General features: G+C 55.1%; 2 protein-coding genes across 2 annotated transcripts; both read left to right on the top strand.

Annotated features, from left to right (window-relative positions):
- The first annotated feature begins 955 nt into the window (after nucleotides 1-955).
- Nucleotides 956-11,152, top strand: PTTG1IP (PTTG1 interacting protein). The gene is made up of 7 exons (XM_074878079.1): nucleotides 956-1,104; nucleotides 4,180-4,232; nucleotides 5,165-5,273; nucleotides 8,079-8,181; nucleotides 8,282-8,347; nucleotides 8,749-8,795; nucleotides 10,351-11,152. The coding sequence occupies exons 1-7, from the start codon at nucleotides 1,026-1,028 to the stop codon at nucleotides 10,392-10,394; spliced, it is 501 nt and encodes a 166-aa protein (XP_074734180.1). The 5' UTR covers nucleotides 956-1,025; the 3' UTR covers nucleotides 10,395-11,152.
- Nucleotides 11,153-14,752: 3,600 nt separating this feature from the next.
- Nucleotides 14,753-19,222, top strand: SUMO3 (small ubiquitin like modifier 3). Its single transcript, XM_074878078.1, has 4 exons — nucleotides 14,753-14,899; nucleotides 15,299-15,427; nucleotides 17,004-17,075; nucleotides 17,736-19,222. Exons 1-4 carry the CDS (start codon nucleotides 14,879-14,881, stop codon nucleotides 17,796-17,798), a joined length of 285 nt encoding a protein of 94 aa, XP_074734179.1. The 5' UTR covers nucleotides 14,753-14,878; the 3' UTR covers nucleotides 17,799-19,222.
- The last annotated feature ends 89 nt before the right edge of the window (nucleotides 19,223-19,311 follow it).

The following is a 19,311-nucleotide window of genomic DNA, read 5'->3' as shown; positions in this document are numbered from 1 at the left end:
CACCTATATATTTATTCATGCGCAGAAGGTGTCCCAGCCAATCAGGGCACCCAAATATGACTTTACACAGAGTTTTTATGCCCTTCAAGTGTTCAGGTACAACACAACTGGACTAATCACTAACACCCACGCTACCAGCCGCTACCCACGGTAGAACTTTGCAAAGCCACTCTATTTCTGCAGCATTCTTGCCACTTGTCTGTGGATCCAGGCGTCCCTGGAGTCAGTCTTGCTCGAGTTACTCATCTGTGACACCAGGCGATGCTGGGAGGGTTTCAAAGACGTGTCAGAGGAGCCGGGATGCTGGTGTCACCGTGGTTGTCACAGGGATAAAGCTGTCCTTTATCCCTCAGGGACAGCTCTAAGCTTTCCAGAGGCAAAGTCCTTCTTTCCAGGGCTGGGCTGGTTTTGATACTGTTCATATTTAAGTAAAACGAATGAAAAGTCCCCAGTAAAATTCCACTACCTCATCGCATCACAGTGTACCATGTGAGCTAATATAGATATTAACAAAGTTAATGCACTTTCGTGCACTGATGTAGCAGTGAGGGTCGGGGATGCGGGGAGACCTTCGGGGGTCGGTGCGCGCAGGGGGCGGGGGCCGAGTCCCCGTTTCGGGCTGGCACTACCCAAACCCCGAGAGTTTTGCGAGCGGGCAGGTGCCTCCGCAGCCCCCCGCCGCCCTCCCGCGGGGGTCTGGCCCCCTCCTGCGGCCGGGCCCGGGGCTGCGCGGGGGGCGCCGTGTGTGTGTGTGTCCCCCACGGCCCCGGGGGGCTCCGGCAGCCCCGGGATGGGGGGGGGGGCAGCTCCTCCGGCCCCCGCACCGGCCCGCCTCTGACCCCACGGTTGTTCGTCCTCCTCCTCCTCCTTCAGCCGGTGCTCGGTGCCCGCCGGCTCCGTGCGTTCCGCCGCCCGGGGCCCGCCGGGGAGGGGCCCACCGGGGCCGCCCCCGGCCCGCCCCGCGCTCGGCCCTACTTAGACGACGGCGCCCGCCCCGCCGAGCCCCGGCCCTGGCCCGCCCCGCCATGGCCCCGGCGCTCCGGTTCTGCGCCGCCCTGGCCCTGGCGCTGCTGCCCGCCGCCGCCGCGCAGGACGTGGCGGGAGGTAAGCGCGGCCCCGGCCCCGGTCCCGGCTCCGGGGGGGTCCCGTCGCGGCTCCGCGGGTGCCCGTCCCGGCTCCGTGACACCCCCCGGCGCTCCCTTCCGCTGGGCCCGGGGGGGGGCCTCTGAGTCTTGCGATCGGCTGAGCCCTGCTGGGTGCCCCCCCCCCCCCCCCCCCCCCAGCCCCGGGGTACAGCGGATGGGGACAGACGTGGGCAGAGCACCCAAAACTGGGGGCTTTGCAGTTACTTTGGAGCCCGTTTTCGCGGGACGTGTGGTGCGTGAAGCAGCCCGGTGCAGGCTGTCGCCCCGTGGGCTGCGCTCCGGTGTGCGCTGGGCACGGGGTGGCCACTGGCCGGGGTGCTGTGGCCACGCAGGGTGGGCCTGGCCAGGTGCCACCCTTGCTGGGAGCTCTGTGGGGTGCGATCCTGTGCAGCACGGGGCACTAGCATGTCCCCCTGAGGGCTGGAAGATGGGGTGCTGGAAGAGGAGGGGCTTTTCCAGCTGCTGCTGCGATGTGACTGCCTTTAGTGATGCTAATGGCTCGGCTAGGCCTCAGGCAGGAGCTGGGTACCTGTCCTGGCCAGAGGGACTAGCAGGGCAGCCAGGCCCCCACCAGTGGCCCTTCAGAGGAGATCCTCCTTCAGAACAGGGGAGACTGGCCGGAGAGCTTCAGACTAGGAAAAAGATGGGTGCTGTCAGACCTGGGTGAGGAGCAGTGGGTGGCTGACTGCTTCCACTTGGTGGGTGGAGGATGTAGCATAGTCCCATGGGTGCTGTGCTGGGTAGAGGAAAAGCTCTAGTGGAGTGTGGGGACAGCCCCCTTCAGGGGTGTCCCAAGAAGTTTGCCCACTCTTCTGAGCGAGAGGAGCTGTTCTCCACGGGATGCCCATCCCTCTGGTGGCTGCACGGTGGCTCCACTTGGGAGGAGAGTGAGGACCAGCATGAGTTCTGCTGTTTTCCTTCCACCCTGAGCCATTCACTTTCCTTCTTTTGTAGCCAAGTGGCAAAAGCATTATCCAAGCTTCTAGCGCAGCAAGAGCTGCTCTCCCACCCCTGTCCCCGAGGACTGTGGTGCTGCCAGTGCTGTCCTGTGCTGATCCCCTGAGACTGGGCATTTAGACAAAACCCCAATCCTGAAGGGCTGCAAAGATCCCGGGCACAGCCCATTCCCATACAGCTGAAAGAGGGTGGCTTTGACTTAATGGCTCAGAGGATGAACCCCAGCTGGGGGTGCCAGGAGAGGGGACACCTCAGGGGAAAGCAGAGCATCCGTAGGAAGCCCAGTTAAAACCACAGGCTCTCCTTTTGCCTGCCGATGGCCTCCTGCGGTGCAAGAGGGCTGTTTCTTGACTCCTTGTAAGCAAACAGTCTCAGGGCAGCACAGGCGCTGTGATGCTTTTCCGGCCTCGGTTGGAGAAACAGGGAAGACACAGCTTCCTAGAGTGTTTAAAATCTGCAATCTCGGCCTCTCCAGGCAGTGTGTAAACACCCTTATCTGAGCTATGTTAATAAATTGCCCAGTTGTTTGGAGGGCTGCGCAGAGCATGTGACTGTTGACAGTGGGTCACAGCTGAGGGTTCCTGCCAGCTGGAGAGGGAAAATGCAGCTTTGCTGCTTCTCAGTGTGGAAAACAAGCACCTCTGGGGCTGATTTCTTCCTGATTAAAGTTCTGCAAAGCACTGATCCTTCTTTCGCCAGTTCCTGAGTAGTCAGGCAAATTGGTTTATGATTATTTTTTTTTTAAAACCACGAACAGGCTGATGCTTAGACTCTTTAGGCAGGGGTGAGGTTTAAATGGCTGATCCTCAAGGGCTGGCAAACCACCCTTGCTGGGGGAACATACCAGTGAAATGGCAGGCGAGTCTGCTGTAGGAAGACTTTCCCAAAGAGGTAGTGCTGCTGCTGGGAGCTGCAGGCAAGCCCAGGAAGGTGCCACCTTGTCCTGTGTTCAGACCTGATATGTTCCCCTGGCTTCGCTGACCAGCATCCCCTGCGGTTGAGGCTGAGGGGAGACCTCATCGCCCTCTACAACTCCCTGAAAGGAGGGTGCAGAGAGGGAAGATGAGTCTCTTGAGCCAAGGAACCAGCGCCAGGCCAAGAGGGAATGGCCTCAAGCTGCGCCAGGGCAGGGTCAGACTGGCTCTTAGGAAGGATTTCTTTGCAGAAGGGGTTGTTGGGCGTTGGAATGGGCTGCCCAGGGCAGGGGGGGAGTCCCCATTCCTGGAGGGGTTGAAGAGTCGGGTTGACCCAGCGCTGAGGGATCTGGTGGAGTTGGAAACTGTCAGTGTTGGATTGATGGTTGGACTGGAGGAGCTTCAAGGTCTTTTCCAACCTAGACAATTCTGTGATTCTGTTCCCGGTGGCACTGGTGCTGAGAGCTGCCCGTGTCTATAGAGCAGGGGTCTTCCTCTGCCAAATGGGGGTGGAAACATGTTTTGAAGGCAGTCACAGATTTCGGCTGCAGCGCTGCTCCCATCACCTGGAGCCTTCCCTGCTGAAGGAGGATTTGGATGAATTGGCTGGGGCAGGGTATGGCCCTCCTGTACCGCCCCCATTGCACAGACCATAGCTGTGTGTCCCCCCTCCTTGTGCTCCTCTGCTTCTGCTTTTCCTGGTAGTAACTTCCTTGTCTGGGGCTTGTTTGCCTGAGCTGCTCCGTCATCCAGCAATACAGGACTGCACCACCTGCTCAGCACTTGTCCTCGTCCTCACAGGGTCCCTCTGGACTGACCCCAGCTCTGTCCCCCAGCTGTCCTGCTGCCTGTCACCCACAGCAGATGTTTGCTCAGGCTTTTAGGGAAATAAGACCGAGGGAGAGGAACTTGCAGCTTGGGGTTATGGGTCAGCGGAGGCAAGGCAGATGACTTCCATTTGCATTTGGGCCTCCCACCGTGACACTGTGTTTCGAAGCCGGCAGCTCTTGCAGCAGCATTAAGCTGCATCGCTGCTGGCCCAGCAGAAGTGACCACCTCCCAGAGTGGGCAAAGCAGTGGGCAGGAGCAGGCTCCAAGGAGCCCAGAGTTTTAAACCACTGTGAAGCTCTTCAAAGTACTGAGGTGTCTTTTCTTTCCTGTAGATTGTCGCCAGTATACGAACAGGAGCTGTGAGGAGTGTCTGAAAAATGTCACCGTAAGTAGCAACAGTAAAACTCCCAACCTCTCGCGATGCTTGAAAATGTAGTGTGGGCTTTGCAGGGCTGTTACAGAGCAGTTCCACTCCTGGAAGAGGGGCTGCTCCCCTGCCCTTGTTCTGAGCACGCCGTCGGTGCCACCCACCCATGACGGTGAGAGGGAAAACACCCCTTGGTACTCTGGGAGGAGGTTGCTAGAAACTTCTTGGGTTTTGTTATCTGCTTTTCAAGTTGAGTAATGGAATTACTGATCTCCTCCTCATGGATGGGAAACACTGTTGGGGATGCACATGGTGAAGGAGCCGAGTGGACTGGACTGGCTGGTCAAGCTGCCACCCCGTCGGTCTGTGGGTGCCGTGGCACTGGGTGGGTGGGGGATGTGTACCTGTGTCCTGCCAACCTCTGCTGCCTTATCTCTGATATCAGCAAACTTGAACTTGAGTCAGATCTTGCAGCTGACTTAGCCAGAACCAGTTTGACCAAACCCAACTGAATGCTGGGGTTGGAGGCACCAGGAGAGGAGGGTGCAAAGCTGCTGCAGGTAGCTAGTGAGGGCACACACAAGCCTCTCCTGCTCATCAGCTGTGTTGAGTGGCTGTCTCAAAGGCTTTCTTTTGTTCCAAAAATGCTGCATGGAATAAACACAAAGGATTTGGTGATTACTGCTATCATGCAGGCAAGGAGAAGGGTTCTCAGCACCTTTACTTGCTCTAGAAATATGTACTCCCCTTGCCGGCTTTTCCTGGTGCAGGCAAGCCTGATGCAGCCTGTGCTGACCGAATACAGCCATTACTCCCAAGCATCCCACTGCTGCTGGGTGGTCCTTGGGAACAGGCAGCAGTGTCCCTGTTGCTGCGGCTGACAAAGCAGAGTGTGGCTGACTGGCAGTACTGCCGCACACCAGTAATGCTGCCTGGTTCCTGTGTCCCAGTGCCTGTGGTGTGCCAGCAGTGGGAGGTGTGTGGAGTACCCCATCCGAAGAGTCCTCCCCCCCGCCGACCTCTGTGAGCTCCGCTCCGCGCGCTGGGGAGTCTGCTGGGGTAAGTGGATCGTGCTGGGGCCATGACTGCCTTTACTGCTCGCTGCTAAATGGCACCGACTGCCGCTCGTGCTAGTGGTGATGGGAGGTTTCCCTTGCTTCCCTTTCTCACTGCTGGTGTAGCAATGACAGGCTGAAGTCAATCAGGGTTCTGCAAACTTCCTGAAGTGTGGGTGAGAAAGCAGAGTCTGAGCAGTCCCTGCCTTCTGGCAAGAAGGACCCGCGGGGCTTTAGCTATTCTAAATACATTCCTCATGCTTTGGTGTGATGGAGGCTTCCAAATGTGGCCAGCGCCTAGGAACAAGAATCAAAGGTGCTTTGCGGGCAGCTGCCTGTGCAACCCTTCCCTGAGTGTGCCCGCCAGCATGTGACTCTTCAGCAGCTCTCTCCTCTGCTCCCCACGCGTGGTTCCTTGCGCTGCTTCTGGTTCTTCGCCTTTAGCAGTATGGCTGCTGTCCCAGGCAGGCTCTTAAAATTCAAGGGGGCTCTTGGATCCAGAAGTGAGATGACTTCTCTGGAGGCTTGTGTGGGCTTCTTCTAGTGCTGAGCGTGCCACAGTCCCTGCTTAGCTCTTACCCACGTGAGAAAATACCCTTTCCCGAAACTAGCTCTGCATCAGCTGTGCTGCAGCTGCCTGCCGGCAGCCAGGTCACCTCCGGGAGCTTTTTCTGGCCAACAGCTGGCTGTTGGCTGCCTTTCCTCCCTGGTGCTCTGTTTCCTGGTGGGTTTCTGGAGGAATTAGTGTCATCTTTAGACCAAGCTTGGTGCATGCTCATGCTCAGACAGGAGCTTTTGGGGGCTGGGGCAGCTAGGAAGCAAGCTGGGGCTTGGTTTTTCTCACCTGTCCCCTTGATGGGGAACTTGGAGTTGAATTGTGGTCGCTTGTCATCTGTGGTGCTTGAGGCTGGGCTCTCTACTCACAAGAGAGCTAAAACCACTCCCACACCTTGTGAAGGAAGAATCTCCTCTTTGTGAGCACTACAGTATGCTTTTCTGAAACTTGTGTAAGACCTTGAAATACTAGTTTTTATGTGACTAGCTTCACAAAAGGTTTCATTATAGAAGAACGCATTCCTTTGCTTGTAAAACTCGCTTTAAAGGAGATTAGTTCTGTGGGAGATTAGCTCTTAAATGAGTCTGCATTTTTGGTGTGTGTGACTTAAGCCTGTATCATCAGGTGGAGGAGTGCCCGGTGCTCTGCCACAGACCTCTCTGTGGGAAGGGGTGATCTGAACCCCAGGGTCACCCCGAAAGCCAAAGTTTCAAAAGCCCCAATACAGACATGTGCTGGTGGAGAAAAACCCCTGTTGAGCTGAAGAGCCTGTTTGGGTTTGTCTCACCTGCACTGGGCTCACTTCTGGTCCTTGGCTATTGGGCTGTTCCCTACATGACTTGATGGGTCTGTTGCAGTGCAGCCAGCAAAAGCAAGACAGTGCTGTGGACAGTCAGGTCTCCATCTTCCTCAAAGCCTTACCAGGAACATGGACCTACAGACCTCTGTACTGCTGGAGAGGCTATGTGAGCCCAGCTGTGGGGACAAACACAAGTATCTGCATACTGGTGGCTTGCTGCTTTCTGGTCTCACTGGTGACCTGCTAGGCCATGGCAGCTGTCTGCAGTTGGTATCTGGAACCACATTCCTTGCGTGGTGCTTGACACTGTGGCCTGGGTGGGGATGCAGTATGATTTGACAGTCAGATGGCATGGTTGTTGGCAGCGATGAAGCTCTCCACTGGGAGCAGGAGGCCTTGGAAGTGAGTTCAGTGGTGGAGTCAGCTCAGCGTGGAGTCCCTGTGGCAAGGGGACAAGCAGGCATCTTCTGAAATGCACCACATGCAGTGCACAGACTCACGGTCTGAGCTGCATGGAGAAGAGGGGATCAGAAGTGCTCTGAGCAGGCTGAGGTGCACTAGGATTTCTGTAACTTGGCTGCTCTGTGTGAAGTGGCTCCTAAAAAAGTGTTTCCACAGGCCCAAGTCTCTAAACAGTTTGAATCACACTTGGAAGAAACCCCTCTTTGTTGCAAAGGATTTCAGGTGATGCCTAGCTACGTCTGTTTTGGCTGGTGTCTCCACTGCTATTACTGCAGGAGTGGAGTAGGATGACTGTCTCCCGGGGGCCAGGGCTCAAGGCTGCTGCTTCACCACCACATCCCAGTGGGTTTTGCACTGTGTGTGGGCAAGCAGATCCCCCAAACCCTGGGGAGATGTGGTGGGGGGGGTGCATGAAGCAGCCCTCTGCCTTCAGCTGCTTCAGCAGCACTGCTGGCCTCAAGCTGATAAATCCCAACAGACAAGAGTCTCACTTTATCTCTCACCCAAGGACTCCAGACACCTCTAAGTGCCCCCAGTCCGCTGTCACCTCATCTCATCTGGCTTCTGAGGCTGGCTCCTGTGGGCAGTAACTCCAGTGCCAGCTGTGGCCTCTCAGTCAGAGGTTGCTCCTCAGCACTGAAGCCTCCAGGTTTTTTTCCCTTGAAGGGTTACTGTTCACCTGGATTAGTGATTAAGACAGCTTTGCTCCTGTTTCTGCTGGAGGAGTTTGACCTGTGTCTGTTCTTGCCTTTCTTCATAGCCGGTAACTGAGCACTATAGTTAGCAGGGACATAGACTCAGTTGGTGTGTACGTGCTGGTGCCAACGCTCGGTATACCTATAGATAATGATGTCCATCTCGCTTTCCCAGGCTATTACATGTATCTCCAGCCCAGTGAGTGAAGCTGCTGGTGACAGTAGCTGTATGCTTGTAAATGTTACTCCAGGCAGCCATGTGTTTGTGTGCTAAATGTGCTTTGTCACATCCTTCAGTGAACTTTGAAGCCCTGATCATCGCGATGTCTGTGGTGGGAGGAACGATCCTTATCATGTTGGGGGTCTGCTGCTGCTGCTGTTGTAAGAAAAAGAGCAAAAAGTACGTATCAGAGGGGTTTTCTTGGAGTAGCTCACAGGTAACCATGTACTGTCGCAGAACTGAGTGCCAAGCACCACTAATGGGCTTTTCTGTCTGTCAGGCCAGACAAGGATGATGAGAGAGCAGCCAGGGAGCGGGAGAAGAGGCGGGTGCGGCAGGAGGAGAGGTGAGGTTACCCCGCAGCCCCTGCTCCCCCATGAGCGAGCCACACTGCAGAAGGATTTGGCTCCTGTCTGTACCATCAAACACGATGCCAGGGGCTCGACACGTGCAGTCAGTGGCTGCTTCAACCCCAGCTCAAATGTAAACCTGATGAGCAACGTCTTTCTGGCGTGACTGGTGGATGCAGCATCACAACAGTGTTGCGTATCCAACTCCCAAGCACTGCTGATGTGTGTGGGCTGTGGTGGTCCCCCAGTGCCTCCAGGAGGTGGGCGGTGGGAGGCTGAGCAAACCTGGCAGCCTGGAGCTCCCTAGGTTGGGAAGAAGCAAGGAGCTGTAGCTGCTCTTGCTTTGTTTTGTATCACCAATCACTGACTCGTGTTTTTTTTTATTTGGTTCTTGCAGGAGAGCAGAGATGAAATCACGGCATGATGAAATCCGAAGAAAATATGGTACAATGCTGATGCAAGCGATTCAAACTAAGCTTTAGATTGAGCAGCCTCAATAGCTGTGTTCCTTGCTATGGTTACAGCTGCAGAGGAGGCCTGGCCAGCAGGGAAAACACAGTCTCCGCTTCCCCTGTCTCAGGGAATTGCTCTCTTGCCCTCTGGGAGCAAGTGTAGAGATGTTTGGGTCATGGCGTGTGACCCCACGCAAGTGCTGCTCCTCTTGGGCAGGGAAGTGGGAGTGCTTAACGCTCCCCAGGACCTGCATCCTCCAAACTCACCATGTGGGAGAAGCTGCTGGGTCTTGATGGGAGGGGAGAAGCAGAAGCTGGTAGACACAGCACCAGCTATAATGCTGCTGCCCTTCAGGGATGGTCCTCCGGCAGCCCTGCGGTCAGCGAGTGGTTGGGGAGGCAGCAGCCCGGGGTGGGGGGCCAGGCGGAAGCACAGAGCAGGCACCACCCCGACCACGGAGCCAGTCCTCTGTGGTGGCAGCGGTTCCCTGGGAGGTGGCTCAGTCCCCGGGTGCTGGGAGCGCACAGCCTGGGGCTGGACTGGCCTTCAGGTGAGTCCTGTGGCCCTAGGGCGGGAGGGGAACAGCAGCCTGGAAGGCAGCGGGGAGCAGCCAGTTGCTCAGAGCTGGCGGAGGGGTCTCTCTGTGCATTGGGGCTGCTGGAGCCTCTCCTGGGGTGGCCATGGAGCAGGGAGCAGTTGGGTTTATGCACACTGAGCATGGTGGTCTCTGGCTTTAGCAGGGGCTGTAGGGAAAGCTGGAGATCTTTCCTCCACCAGCTGGAGATCTTTCCTCCACCTTCAGCCGCTGCCTGCTGCAGGTCCAGGTTGGGCAGCAGATCCAGGGGCCTCTGGCTGGGCTGGCTCCTCTGGGGGATGAAGAGCAGACAAAGCTGTGCCTGAAGGAGCTCTTGCAAGTGCAGATGCTTCTCCTAGCAAGTGGAAGAGCTGTGCTCCAGGACTGTCTCGCTGTGCCAGGGCTCTGTCTTGCTGCAGCCTGACCACAGAGTTTGCAATCTTGTCCTTTCTGGCTGTTCTTCCTCAAAAGTGTTGGGCTGGGGCCGGGAAAGCAGCCAGCTAAGTGGCATGGGGGCTTGTCACTGGCCCAGAAGTCAGCCCCATAACTCTGCCTTGCTGTCTCCTAGTCTGTGGATGTAAGAGCGGGGAAGGAAATCTAAGAACAGTTTTGATTGGATTTGAGTCTGGGCTCTCTGCTTCCAAGTCCAGTCCAGCAGAACAGGGGTGCAGAAGGAGTGCTCTGGAAATCGTCAGTCGTGCTGCTTTACCTGCACTTCATATGGACTGCCTGGGAGAGGAGTTTGCCATCAGGTTGAGCTTCTTAATGGATCTCTCTCCTCTCTTGCAGAGGAGGAGAGTGAAATAGTGCTGACTGCAGGCACAGCTTGAGTTCAGAGCAGGGCTTTTGGAAACTGCAGGACAGGAGGCTGGATGAAGCACCAATGACAGAGTTGTTACCAAGAACTAGATTTCTTGCTCGCTGTGACTGGCAAAGCAGCTGCTGTCTGAATGAATCTATCTTCTCTTCTAGGCCTGTTCAAGGAAGAGAACCCGTATGCAAAATTTGAGAATTAGCATCTCTGGACCTGCCCACCCTGGTGAACAGTGCCTTCCTGCAGTGCTGCAGGACTCCACACTTCCCCTGCCATGAGGAGATCGCTGTGGTGCCACTTCCCACTTCACCTGCCACAGAAGATGAGCCAAATGCTTGATGACACCATTGTCCCCACTCCAGATGCTCAGTTTGCTCCAGAGCTTTGCTCTTGCTCTACTGGTGCAGGAAAACGGTGGTGGCAATACCAGAGGATGACACGTTTCTTCTCACTCACCCCTGGGGTGGTAACACAGGCCAAAGCAATGCAAATAACAGTCCTTGTCCCTGGACAAGGGCAAAGACAACCTTATGTATCTTTCTCACTCCTGCCTCCCCAAATACCCTTCACACACACAGAGCCAGGCTCTTCCGTCCCCTCTTTTCTTTTTCTCTTTTTTTTTTTTTTTTCTTTTAGTATAAGCAAAAGCCAGCAAGAGTTTCTTGACTCGTTGGCCAGCAGGAGGCCTTGGCTGTTACTCCAGGTGCCTGTACTTGTCCCAGCACAATAGCATTCCTTTCAAAAAGCACATTTCTGGTTATCTTGGGCCTCTAGAATGGAGGTCCCACATGCACGTTCTCACTTGCAACTAATCTGGGGAAATGCCCCAACTCTCCTACCTCTCTGTGCCTTTCTAGAAAACTGGTCTCCTGGGCTTGATGGCCATGGCTGATAGCAATACTGTAGGGGTCAGATGCATTTACAATATGTTGACTATATATTAAACCGATTTGATTACTATCCTAGTCTGAAAGAGTTTAATTCTGCTTCCACACCAGGTACAGGTTGGCAGCAATGGCTGATGGAGTCATCAGCGTTATGGGGCCCTGGCTTGGTAGCTGAGGGAGGCAGAAGCAAGACTGCCTTGAACTCTTGTTGGGCTTCAGAGGAGTCGTCTGTTCATGCAGATGTTCAGTTGTTAGGAAAAGCTGGGTGTTGGAAGTAACACTGCTCTCTAAGAAAGGAGCTGGGTCTTTCTGCAAGAGCTTAGCCTCTGTCCCCTGGCACCCCTGAGAGTCCTTGTCTAAGTGAGGTGACCTGGGAGCTCCTGGCAGCGTTGGGCACAGACTGAACCCTGTGCTGTGCTACCTGCAAAAGAGACCCAGGGGTGGGGAAAGGAGGATGGGAGCTGACTGCTCTTGTGTGGTCCTATACTTGACCAAAACTGGCTTTGCAGTATGAAGGAGCCTTGCGTGCAAGCAACACCTTGATAGTTTTGTCTAAGAAAAGCTGACTGTTGCCTTCTGCCCGGTGGGGTGACTCGCTCCGGTCTGTGGACAGTAGCATTTGTGTGGGCTTGCATAAAATGCTCCATTTGCATTGACAGGCTCATGGCCCTTGGACACAAACTGCTCAAGCTGAACTTCGGAAGCTAAACCAGCTGTGAAACCTTGCTGCTGCTGCCCGAGCTGTGTGCTGGCTGCCAGAATCTGACTGGCTTTTGCCAGGATGGTCAGAGATGCAAGACTTGCAGGTGACTTAATCTAGGCTGTCTCTGGCTGCTGCCAGAAGATACTTGGCTTCAGGTGGTAGGAACAAAGTAGGAACAACTCTGCCAGTGCTGAATAAGCACCTGGTCTGTAACCTGGGCTCCTGTTAGTGTGAACTAGGCTGCAGTGCTGGCAGGAGAGCTGAAAGAGTAGGGCCAGATTGCCAAGCTCTCATGGGTGCTCTCCCATCTTCTCTCCTGGTCTGTCGGACTGGCTGGGCAGGGGCTGCATCCTGGTGCTGCCAGTAAAGAGCCGTGGGAGCTGGTGACAGCGTCTTTTGTGGCTGTGCGTGGCTGGGAGATGATGCTTTAAAGAAATTCCTAATGCCCTGCATTTGGTCTGTAGCTCCTTGTGCAAACTGCCCTGTGCACATGGAAAATAGAGTGGAGCCCTGTAAGGAGAAGTGAAAATGTTGATAAAGATGCTGGTTGTGCCCTGTGCTTTACTGGGTACACTGGCCTGGAGGGGCTGTGGCCCTCCTGCCAATCAGAGACCCTGTGGGAGCTTTGTTTAAGAACAAACAATGTATGGGGGCAGCTGGTGCTAAACTGCAAAGCTGTTAGAGCTGCCTTTACCCGTCCTGAGCTGTGATGGGTCCCGGGTCCCATCCTGCCCTGCGCATTGGGACTGGTATAATTCCTTTGGGCTACTTGGAGCACCTCTACTGGCCCCACTCCCAGCACTAAGGGTTGGAGCCTCCAAAACCATCAGAGGTGGGGAACTCTGTCCTCCACTGCTGAACCAGGGCAGCAGAGGAACCTGCTCCACCTGGGGAAGTGGGTCCCTGCCTGGATGGAGCATAGCTATGCCCTGGGGACACGCAGAGGGCAAGACAAGCTGCCAGAGCAGCACCGGTTATTGCAGAGCAGTAGCACTGGGTCCTCTGCTTGCATCCTGGGCTCCAGCATCCCCAGCCTGGGGATGGAGATTCTGCTAATTTTTCTAATGAATCCTGTGAAGGTTGCTGTCTGCAGGTATCGTGTGGCTGATGCGCTGCAAAGCTCATCCCTTTGGCTCAGCTGGCCTGTGGCAGGGAGGTGAAGCTGGATCCTTGGGTGGCTGAGATGCCTGTCCAGGTCCAGGAACATGTCCAATGCTCTGAGAGCTGAGCCTGGCATCTAAAAAGACCCTTTATGAGGATTAATTAGTCCTTTGCGAGGCCACTGCATGGGGAAGGCTGGCCCGCTTGGGGCAGGGGGAGCAGATGGTGATGGGGACAGCATGGCTGAGGGGTGGGACAGCTGCCTCACCACCCACGGGGTGCATGGCTGAGGACAACGGGCACTCAGAGGATGCACAAGGGAACTGGGAAAGAGGGGGTTAACTGGGTGTAACTGGGAGCTTGGCTTTGAGCCACAGGACAGTCACACATAGAGGGGCTGCACAACCTTGCACAAAAAGGCCAAAGCTTGCACTGGGTCAATTCCCAGGGCAGGGCGTGGCCGCCCCTCCATGTAATAGGAAAGGTGGGACAAACAGCCAACACCCCAAGGGGGATGAAATCCCTGGGTAAAGGCTGAGCTGTGCGCACGGGCCTCCCGCTCGCAGGTGGAGGGTGACCATGGTGTGGTGGCCCACTGCCACCGCAGCCACTTCCATCCCTGCACATGGTCACGGTGGCAGCAGCAGCTGCAGCGGGGCCCCCGAGGTCCCCGGCACCGGAGACCGTCCACTGAGCGTGGGGAGCGCAGCCCCTTCACGCCCCACCACCGTGTCTGGAGCCCGTCCTGGCAGTGGGACAGCGATGGGTGCAGCCAGCTCTGACACCCGCTGAGACCAGCAGAGACCCACCATGGCTGCGGAGGGTCGGGGAGGAAGAGCCAGGCTCAGGGGACCACGTGTGCCACCTCCCCCGGCTCCGCTTCTGAGCGGGGTGGCCGAGCCCCCCGGGGTCACTCTGAAATAAAAACACGGGGGTGCTGAGAGGGGCCAGGCCTGGCTGCTTCCGTGCTGGTGTGCTCGTTGCTGCAGAATGGGGGAGTGGGAGGGGTACAGCCCTGGACACTGGGGGAGAGGGAAGGATACGGCCGTGGAACTCGGGGAGAGGGTGGGGTACGGCTCAGGGACTGGTGGAGAGGGAGGAATGTCAGTGTTGGAACTGGAGGAGAGGGGCCATTGCTGGATTCTCCCGTGCTGCTCTGCTCATCGCTGTGGGGATGTGCCCCTGGGAGGGGAAGGGAAAGGGGATGGGGAAAGGGAAAGGGAGAGTCCCCTGGGAATCTTCCAAACAGATTCCCCCCAAGGGGCCGGTGTCTGCTCTCCTGAAGGCCAGGGCGAGGAAAGAGGCTGAGATGGCGGTTTGGGGGACGCTCTCCCCGCCTCTCCCTCTCCCATACACCCCCGTGCTGCAGAGGCCTGTGATCCTGGGGGGAGGGTCCCCGGGCTGGGGGAGGCAGCCCTGGCACAGCTGCCTGCGCTGCCCGTGGGAGAAGCGACCCCGTATTTAGGGAGTCTCTTCTTCAGGGAAACCCGGAGCCCTTCCCGGGCCGCTCAGCACCAGGCCGGGCTGCGCAGGGCCGTGCCGCGAAGCTCCTGGCCAAGGCCCGGATCGGAGACCCCGGCCGGGATGTCGTTTGGGGCTGGCAGGCTTCTGGTCCCCCCCCGGCACCCTGCCGGTACCCTGCCTGCCGCCGCAGAGCCTCCCGCCCCACCCCAGCCGCTCTAGGCGCGGCGGCGCACAGCGCCCCCCTGCCGCTCGGCGGGCCGCCCCCTGCTCTTGGCCCCGCCCCCTCCCGCGCTTCCGCTTCCCGTGACGCACCTTCCCGAGCCGCCAGGGGAGGGGCGCGCGGCGGCTGTCCCCGCCCCCTCACGTGACCGGGCCGGCGCAGCCAATGGGCACGCGGGGCGGCTGGCGCGCGGCGGGGCGGGGCTGAGGCGCGCGTTCTCGCGGGCGGCAGGCAGCGGCGGGAGCTGAGCGTGCGGGCCGCTCCCTCCCCCGGCCCCCCCCTCCCCGTTCCCCCGTCCCGGCCCCGCCGCCATGTCGGAGGAGAAGCCCAAGGTGAGGCGCGGCGGGGCCGGGGCAACCGCGGCATGGCGAGGCCCGGGGAGGGACGGGGTTGCGCGGGGGGGAGAGGCCTCTCCGCCGGGGTTGTGGGGTAGGGCTGCCGGTAGGGCCCCGCCCCGCCCGGCGGCGTGCGGCCGCCAAGATGGCGGAGTGGGCCGGGCCGCGGCGCGGCGGGAGGAGGAGGGAGGCCCTGTGGAGCCTCAGGCCTCCGCTGCCCCGAGGGAGGCCGCCCAGCCCCCGCAGGCCGCAGCGTCCGGCCCGAGCACGACCCCGCCTGGAGGGTGGCAGCGGCGGGGCCGGCACCTCTTCAGGGGACGCGGTGGGGCTCCCCCAGAGCATAGCTTGCCCGGCCGGGCACTGAACCCGCATCTTCCTTCTGTTTTTTTCATCTAGGAAGGCGTGAAAACGGAGAACGATCACATCAACCTGAAAGTGGCGGGGCAGGACGGCTCCGTGGTGCAGTTCAAAATCAAGCGGCACACCCCGCTGAGCAAGCTGATGAAGGCCTACTGCGAGCGGCAGGTAGGCACGGCTCGGCGGGGCTGCTCCCGCCACTCCCGGCTCGCAGCTGGCCTTGGGATGGTGGAAACTTCACTGGAACACTGGAAATACCAGTGCTTTGGGGCGCATGTATCTAGGCGTGTGAGAGAGCGAGGACTCGGAATGCTGTCAGCTCTGAAGTGTAAAGAGTTTTCTCTTCAGTTAATGAAAACTGCCTCTTCCTCATCAAGCTCTCCTAGAGCTCTAAAAACGTCCCATGACAGTGTTGCCAAAATTCCTCGAGTTCTGATCCTGGCTCTGAGACCAATTCACTCTGAATTTTTAGCTTCGTAATCCTCTGTTCTGTCATCTCTAAAAACTTTATCAACTTGTGTTTTCTGATTGGAAGATGGCACAAAATAGACTCTCCTATGCTATGACTCTTGTTGCAGGTTTTTTTTTTTCCTCCTCTCTTCATGTGTGTCTCCCATTGCCCGCTGTGCAGTTTGGACCGCTGTATTCTGCAGGTGGCCACTCGCTGCTCTGTGTTGGTGGCCGTTCCTCAGTGCCACCCTGCGCTAAACAGGAGAAGGATTTCTCCTTGGAGCCCAGCTCCCGAGCATGCAGCCCTCAGTGCCTGTTCTCTGCTGTATTAGGTGGCGCAAAACAGAGGGTGGAGATGCAAATGGCTTTTGGAAGCGGAGTCAGGTTTTGTTTGCAGCATTTCCCCTTGTCTGTAGACCTCTTGAGAGAGGTGCAGGGAGTTTTTGAGCTCATGTGGCTCTGCGTGACTGGAAGTGTGAATCGCACAGGGATTTTGAAGGATTTTGGAGGGCAAAGCAAAGACCTCAATCCCTGAGGCAGGGCATAAAGACTGCCTGGTGTGATTAAATGCTGTCAAAACAGGGATCAGTCCTTAATTCAGCCCGAATTTTAAGGGCAACTTTAACTTGCTAACGTTAGACCCTAGCATTTTTCTAATAAACCTTGTAAGTAAAAATCTACATCAAGTCCTGCAAGTTCTTTTGTCTTCAAACAGTTGTCTTCGTGGTTCCTTTTTTCATCAGAAGATAAAGAACTAGAACTGGGAGCAGATGCCTGGCATGAGTGAAAACTTGTCTAAACTATGGGTGGTCAGTGCTGATAGCTAGATACACAAAAAAAGTCATTTTTTCAGATTTTTTTTTTTTTAAATGTTTTCCTTTGAGTCAACTTAATCTATCGTTACTTCTCTGACTGTGTGAGAAACAATTTCTACTCCTTCCTGACATGTCCTCTGAGGCTTTATAGAATGGTGTATTGATTGCTCTCTACTTAAATTACCTTTGTAAATTAACTTTTGATATTTGTGCCTCACAGAGCGGGATCAGAACCAGGTGCCAAACCCACACCTGTGGTTCCCTAGAGAGTCCTCGCTGTGACAGCAGAGCAGCGGGACGTTGCTCAAACAGCCCCGCTTCCTCAATTTATATAGCAAGATAGACGTGCTAAGCTTCCTGTCTGATTAAACCTTTCGAGTCTTAATTTTGTTAATATTTATTCTGACAGTAAATCTGTGTTTTGTTTGGATTCTGAAACAAAAGCATGGTTTCTCATACTAATTACTTTAAACTTGCAGGGCTTGTCGATGAGGCAGATTAGATTCAGATTTGACGGACAACCGATTAGCGAAACAGACACACCTGCACAGGTATGGAAAATACTTTTACTGCAAATTTCTATACAAATATTTTGATGTCTGCATGCAGACCAAAGGGATTGGAAATCAAAATGATTCCGAAACGGGGAATTTGTCTAGGGTGGGATTTCCTCCCCCCTCCCCCCCTTGAATGTTTTCACTGCTGGATGTGGGGGGAAATGTGTAGGAGCATCGGTGCTGAACAAGCTGGCACTGGTGTGCTGGTGTGGAAGGGACCCCTGGCAAGTGCTGGCGTTTTCGCCTCTGTCCTACTTCTGCATCGGCTTATTCAGAGCCAGCACTGAAGCTGTAGCTGCCGTCAGCACTGGCAGTGCTGAGGATGTGGGGAATTTCTTGGGCTGGCAAGGCCCGAGGCGAGGAACCGAGGAGATGCTTGGCTGGGGAAATTTGTTGTGGAAGACGTGAAACTGCCGAGTTTGGCCTGACTGACAGGCGTGCCTCGGAAAGGCGTTTCGGTGTTGGCGATGCTCTGATCCGAGAGGCGATGGAGTGCCTGCTCTGGAGTGACTGATGGAAAGGGTTTCATGCGTTAATTAAAATGACACCTGGAGTGCTCTATTATTGGTACTGGTTAGGAGTAGAGACCCAAGTGCTTTTGTAACCATGAGGTTGTGTATTTCAAGTGTTGTATTTTCCATATTCCTCTAACAGCTGGAGATGGAAGATGAAGACACCATCGATGTGTTCCAACAGCAGACAGGTGGAGTGTGTTAAGACATGCCGTCCTTCTGAGAAGAGGAGTTTAAGGATCCTCATCACACCTCACTCTCTCATCTGTCCTTGGATTTGCTATTAAATAGTAAACAAATGAACATGCCAATCACACGGGATTCTTCTAAACTTTAGAGGACATTTACCAAAATTGCTTGTTGTCTTTGACGTACTGCGTGTGCAAGTCAAAACAGTATCTGCAGGGATTAATCTGTATCTTAAATTGGGCCAATTTGATTTAAATTCAGATTAAGTAATATGCATTGTCTCTCTGCTGTTATTTTTTATTCTTTTTTTTTTTTTTTCTTTAAACCTGTGGCCTAAATATCCATGTGTTAGGACATGGAAATGTTCATTCCTGGCTCTTGTTGGTCTTGCCCCTCTGTTTAATTCTGATCATGTAAATAATTCAGTATATTTTCATGCCAATTGTGAACATAAAAGTTTCCTTTAAGATATGCCTAAGAGAAGGAAAAGAGATGCTGATTCCAAGTTTTTAGCGTGTGTTGGAAACACAATTACTTCAGAAACGTTAAGCCTGTGACACAGGGCTGGTACGTGCAGATACAATGCTTAATATAGAGTTGGAGTTTAAAATATCGCAGATTTACGTGTGCTTTGTCATATTATGATAAAGTCGTCTGAAATATACTTTTTTAATGCAGAAACGAGATTGGTCCTGAATTATTGTCAGAACTGGAGTTAGCAGAGCAGCTGGTCCAAAAACTCGTGATGGAGCGGTGGTATTTTTTTGTTGTGCAGGCTTAGAGAAACCTGTCACTGCAGCTTCAGCCATCTGCTGAGTGCCAGGCAGAACCTGTCACCTTTCTCCCGCTCCCTTTAGTACGTCTCTTTTATTTCTCAGTGGGTACTAAAAGTGTGCGGCCTCAGGTTTCTTTTTAATACTTGCTTTTCGTAGATAAACTTGATAAATGAGGGGGAAAAAAGCGCCTTTTAATGTCACCAAGCTGTACGTGCAGAAGAGCTGTCAAAAACCTGGTGAGCGAGGAGATAGACGGGCGTGTGTGTACGTGTGTTCAAAACAAATAATAATCTGCTCTACTGCCTCCCAAAACTTACTGAATTGTAAATGCATTTGTGTGATGGGTTTGAGCGCCACGCGAAGTGTGGAGTCTCTTCCAGATGACTTTTTACAACGGCCATCTTATTGTCCTTCAGTAGGTTGTCCGCTGCTGCTCCGTGGGATCGTTCTCTTGCCTTTTATATTTACCTGACCCATTTGGCCACGTGTTAGATCATCTCCTGCTTGCTGGAAATCTTGCTGGAAAGGCCCTTGTTTTCTTTTTCATTTTCTTGTATATGGGCTGGGGTGGGACGTCCCGTAGATCTCACTGTTTATTCACCGATTTGTACATTTATTTGTTGTCCTTTACTATTGTATACAGTAAATATAGTTTGGTACTCTGTCTTGTGCCTCACGCTTAATATGGCCGCGCTTCCCTCGCCTTGGCTTCTTCCTGCCCTTCCTGCTGGGGAGGTGGACGTGGCAGCGACG

This window comes from Strix uralensis, chromosome 9 (assembly GCF_047716275.1).
Source record: "Strix uralensis isolate ZFMK-TIS-50842 chromosome 9, bStrUra1, whole genome shotgun sequence".
NCBI classification, from domain to species: domain Eukaryota; kingdom Metazoa; phylum Chordata; class Aves; order Strigiformes; family Strigidae; genus Strix; species Strix uralensis.
The sequence above is the reverse complement of the archived record's forward strand: the minus strand, read 5'-3'. Positions and strand labels throughout refer to the sequence as shown.

Excerpts from the sequence above, each read along its gene's own strand:
- SUMO3 (XM_074878078.1), top strand. The coding sequence starts at position 14,879 with ATGTCGGAGGAGAAGCCCAAG. Across the intron at positions 14,900-15,298 it reads TGTCGGAGGAGAAGCCCAAG|GAAGGCGTGAAAACGGAGAA; the intron begins GTGAGGCGCGGC and ends TTTTTCATCTAG. Across the intron at positions 15,428-17,003 it reads AGGCCTACTGCGAGCGGCAG|GGCTTGTCGATGAGGCAGAT; the intron begins GTAGGCACGGCT and ends TTAAACTTGCAG.
- PTTG1IP (XM_074878079.1), top strand. The coding sequence starts at position 1,026 with ATGGCCCCGGCGCTCCGGTTCTGCGCCGCCCTGGCCCTGGCGCTGCTG. Across the intron at positions 4,233-5,164 it reads AGTGTCTGAAAAATGTCACC|TGCCTGTGGTGTGCCAGCAG; the intron begins GTAAGTAGCAAC and ends CCTGTGTCCCAG. Across the intron at positions 8,796-10,350 it reads TGAAATCCGAAGAAAATATG|GCCTGTTCAAGGAAGAGAAC; the intron begins GTACAATGCTGA and ends CTTCTCTTCTAG.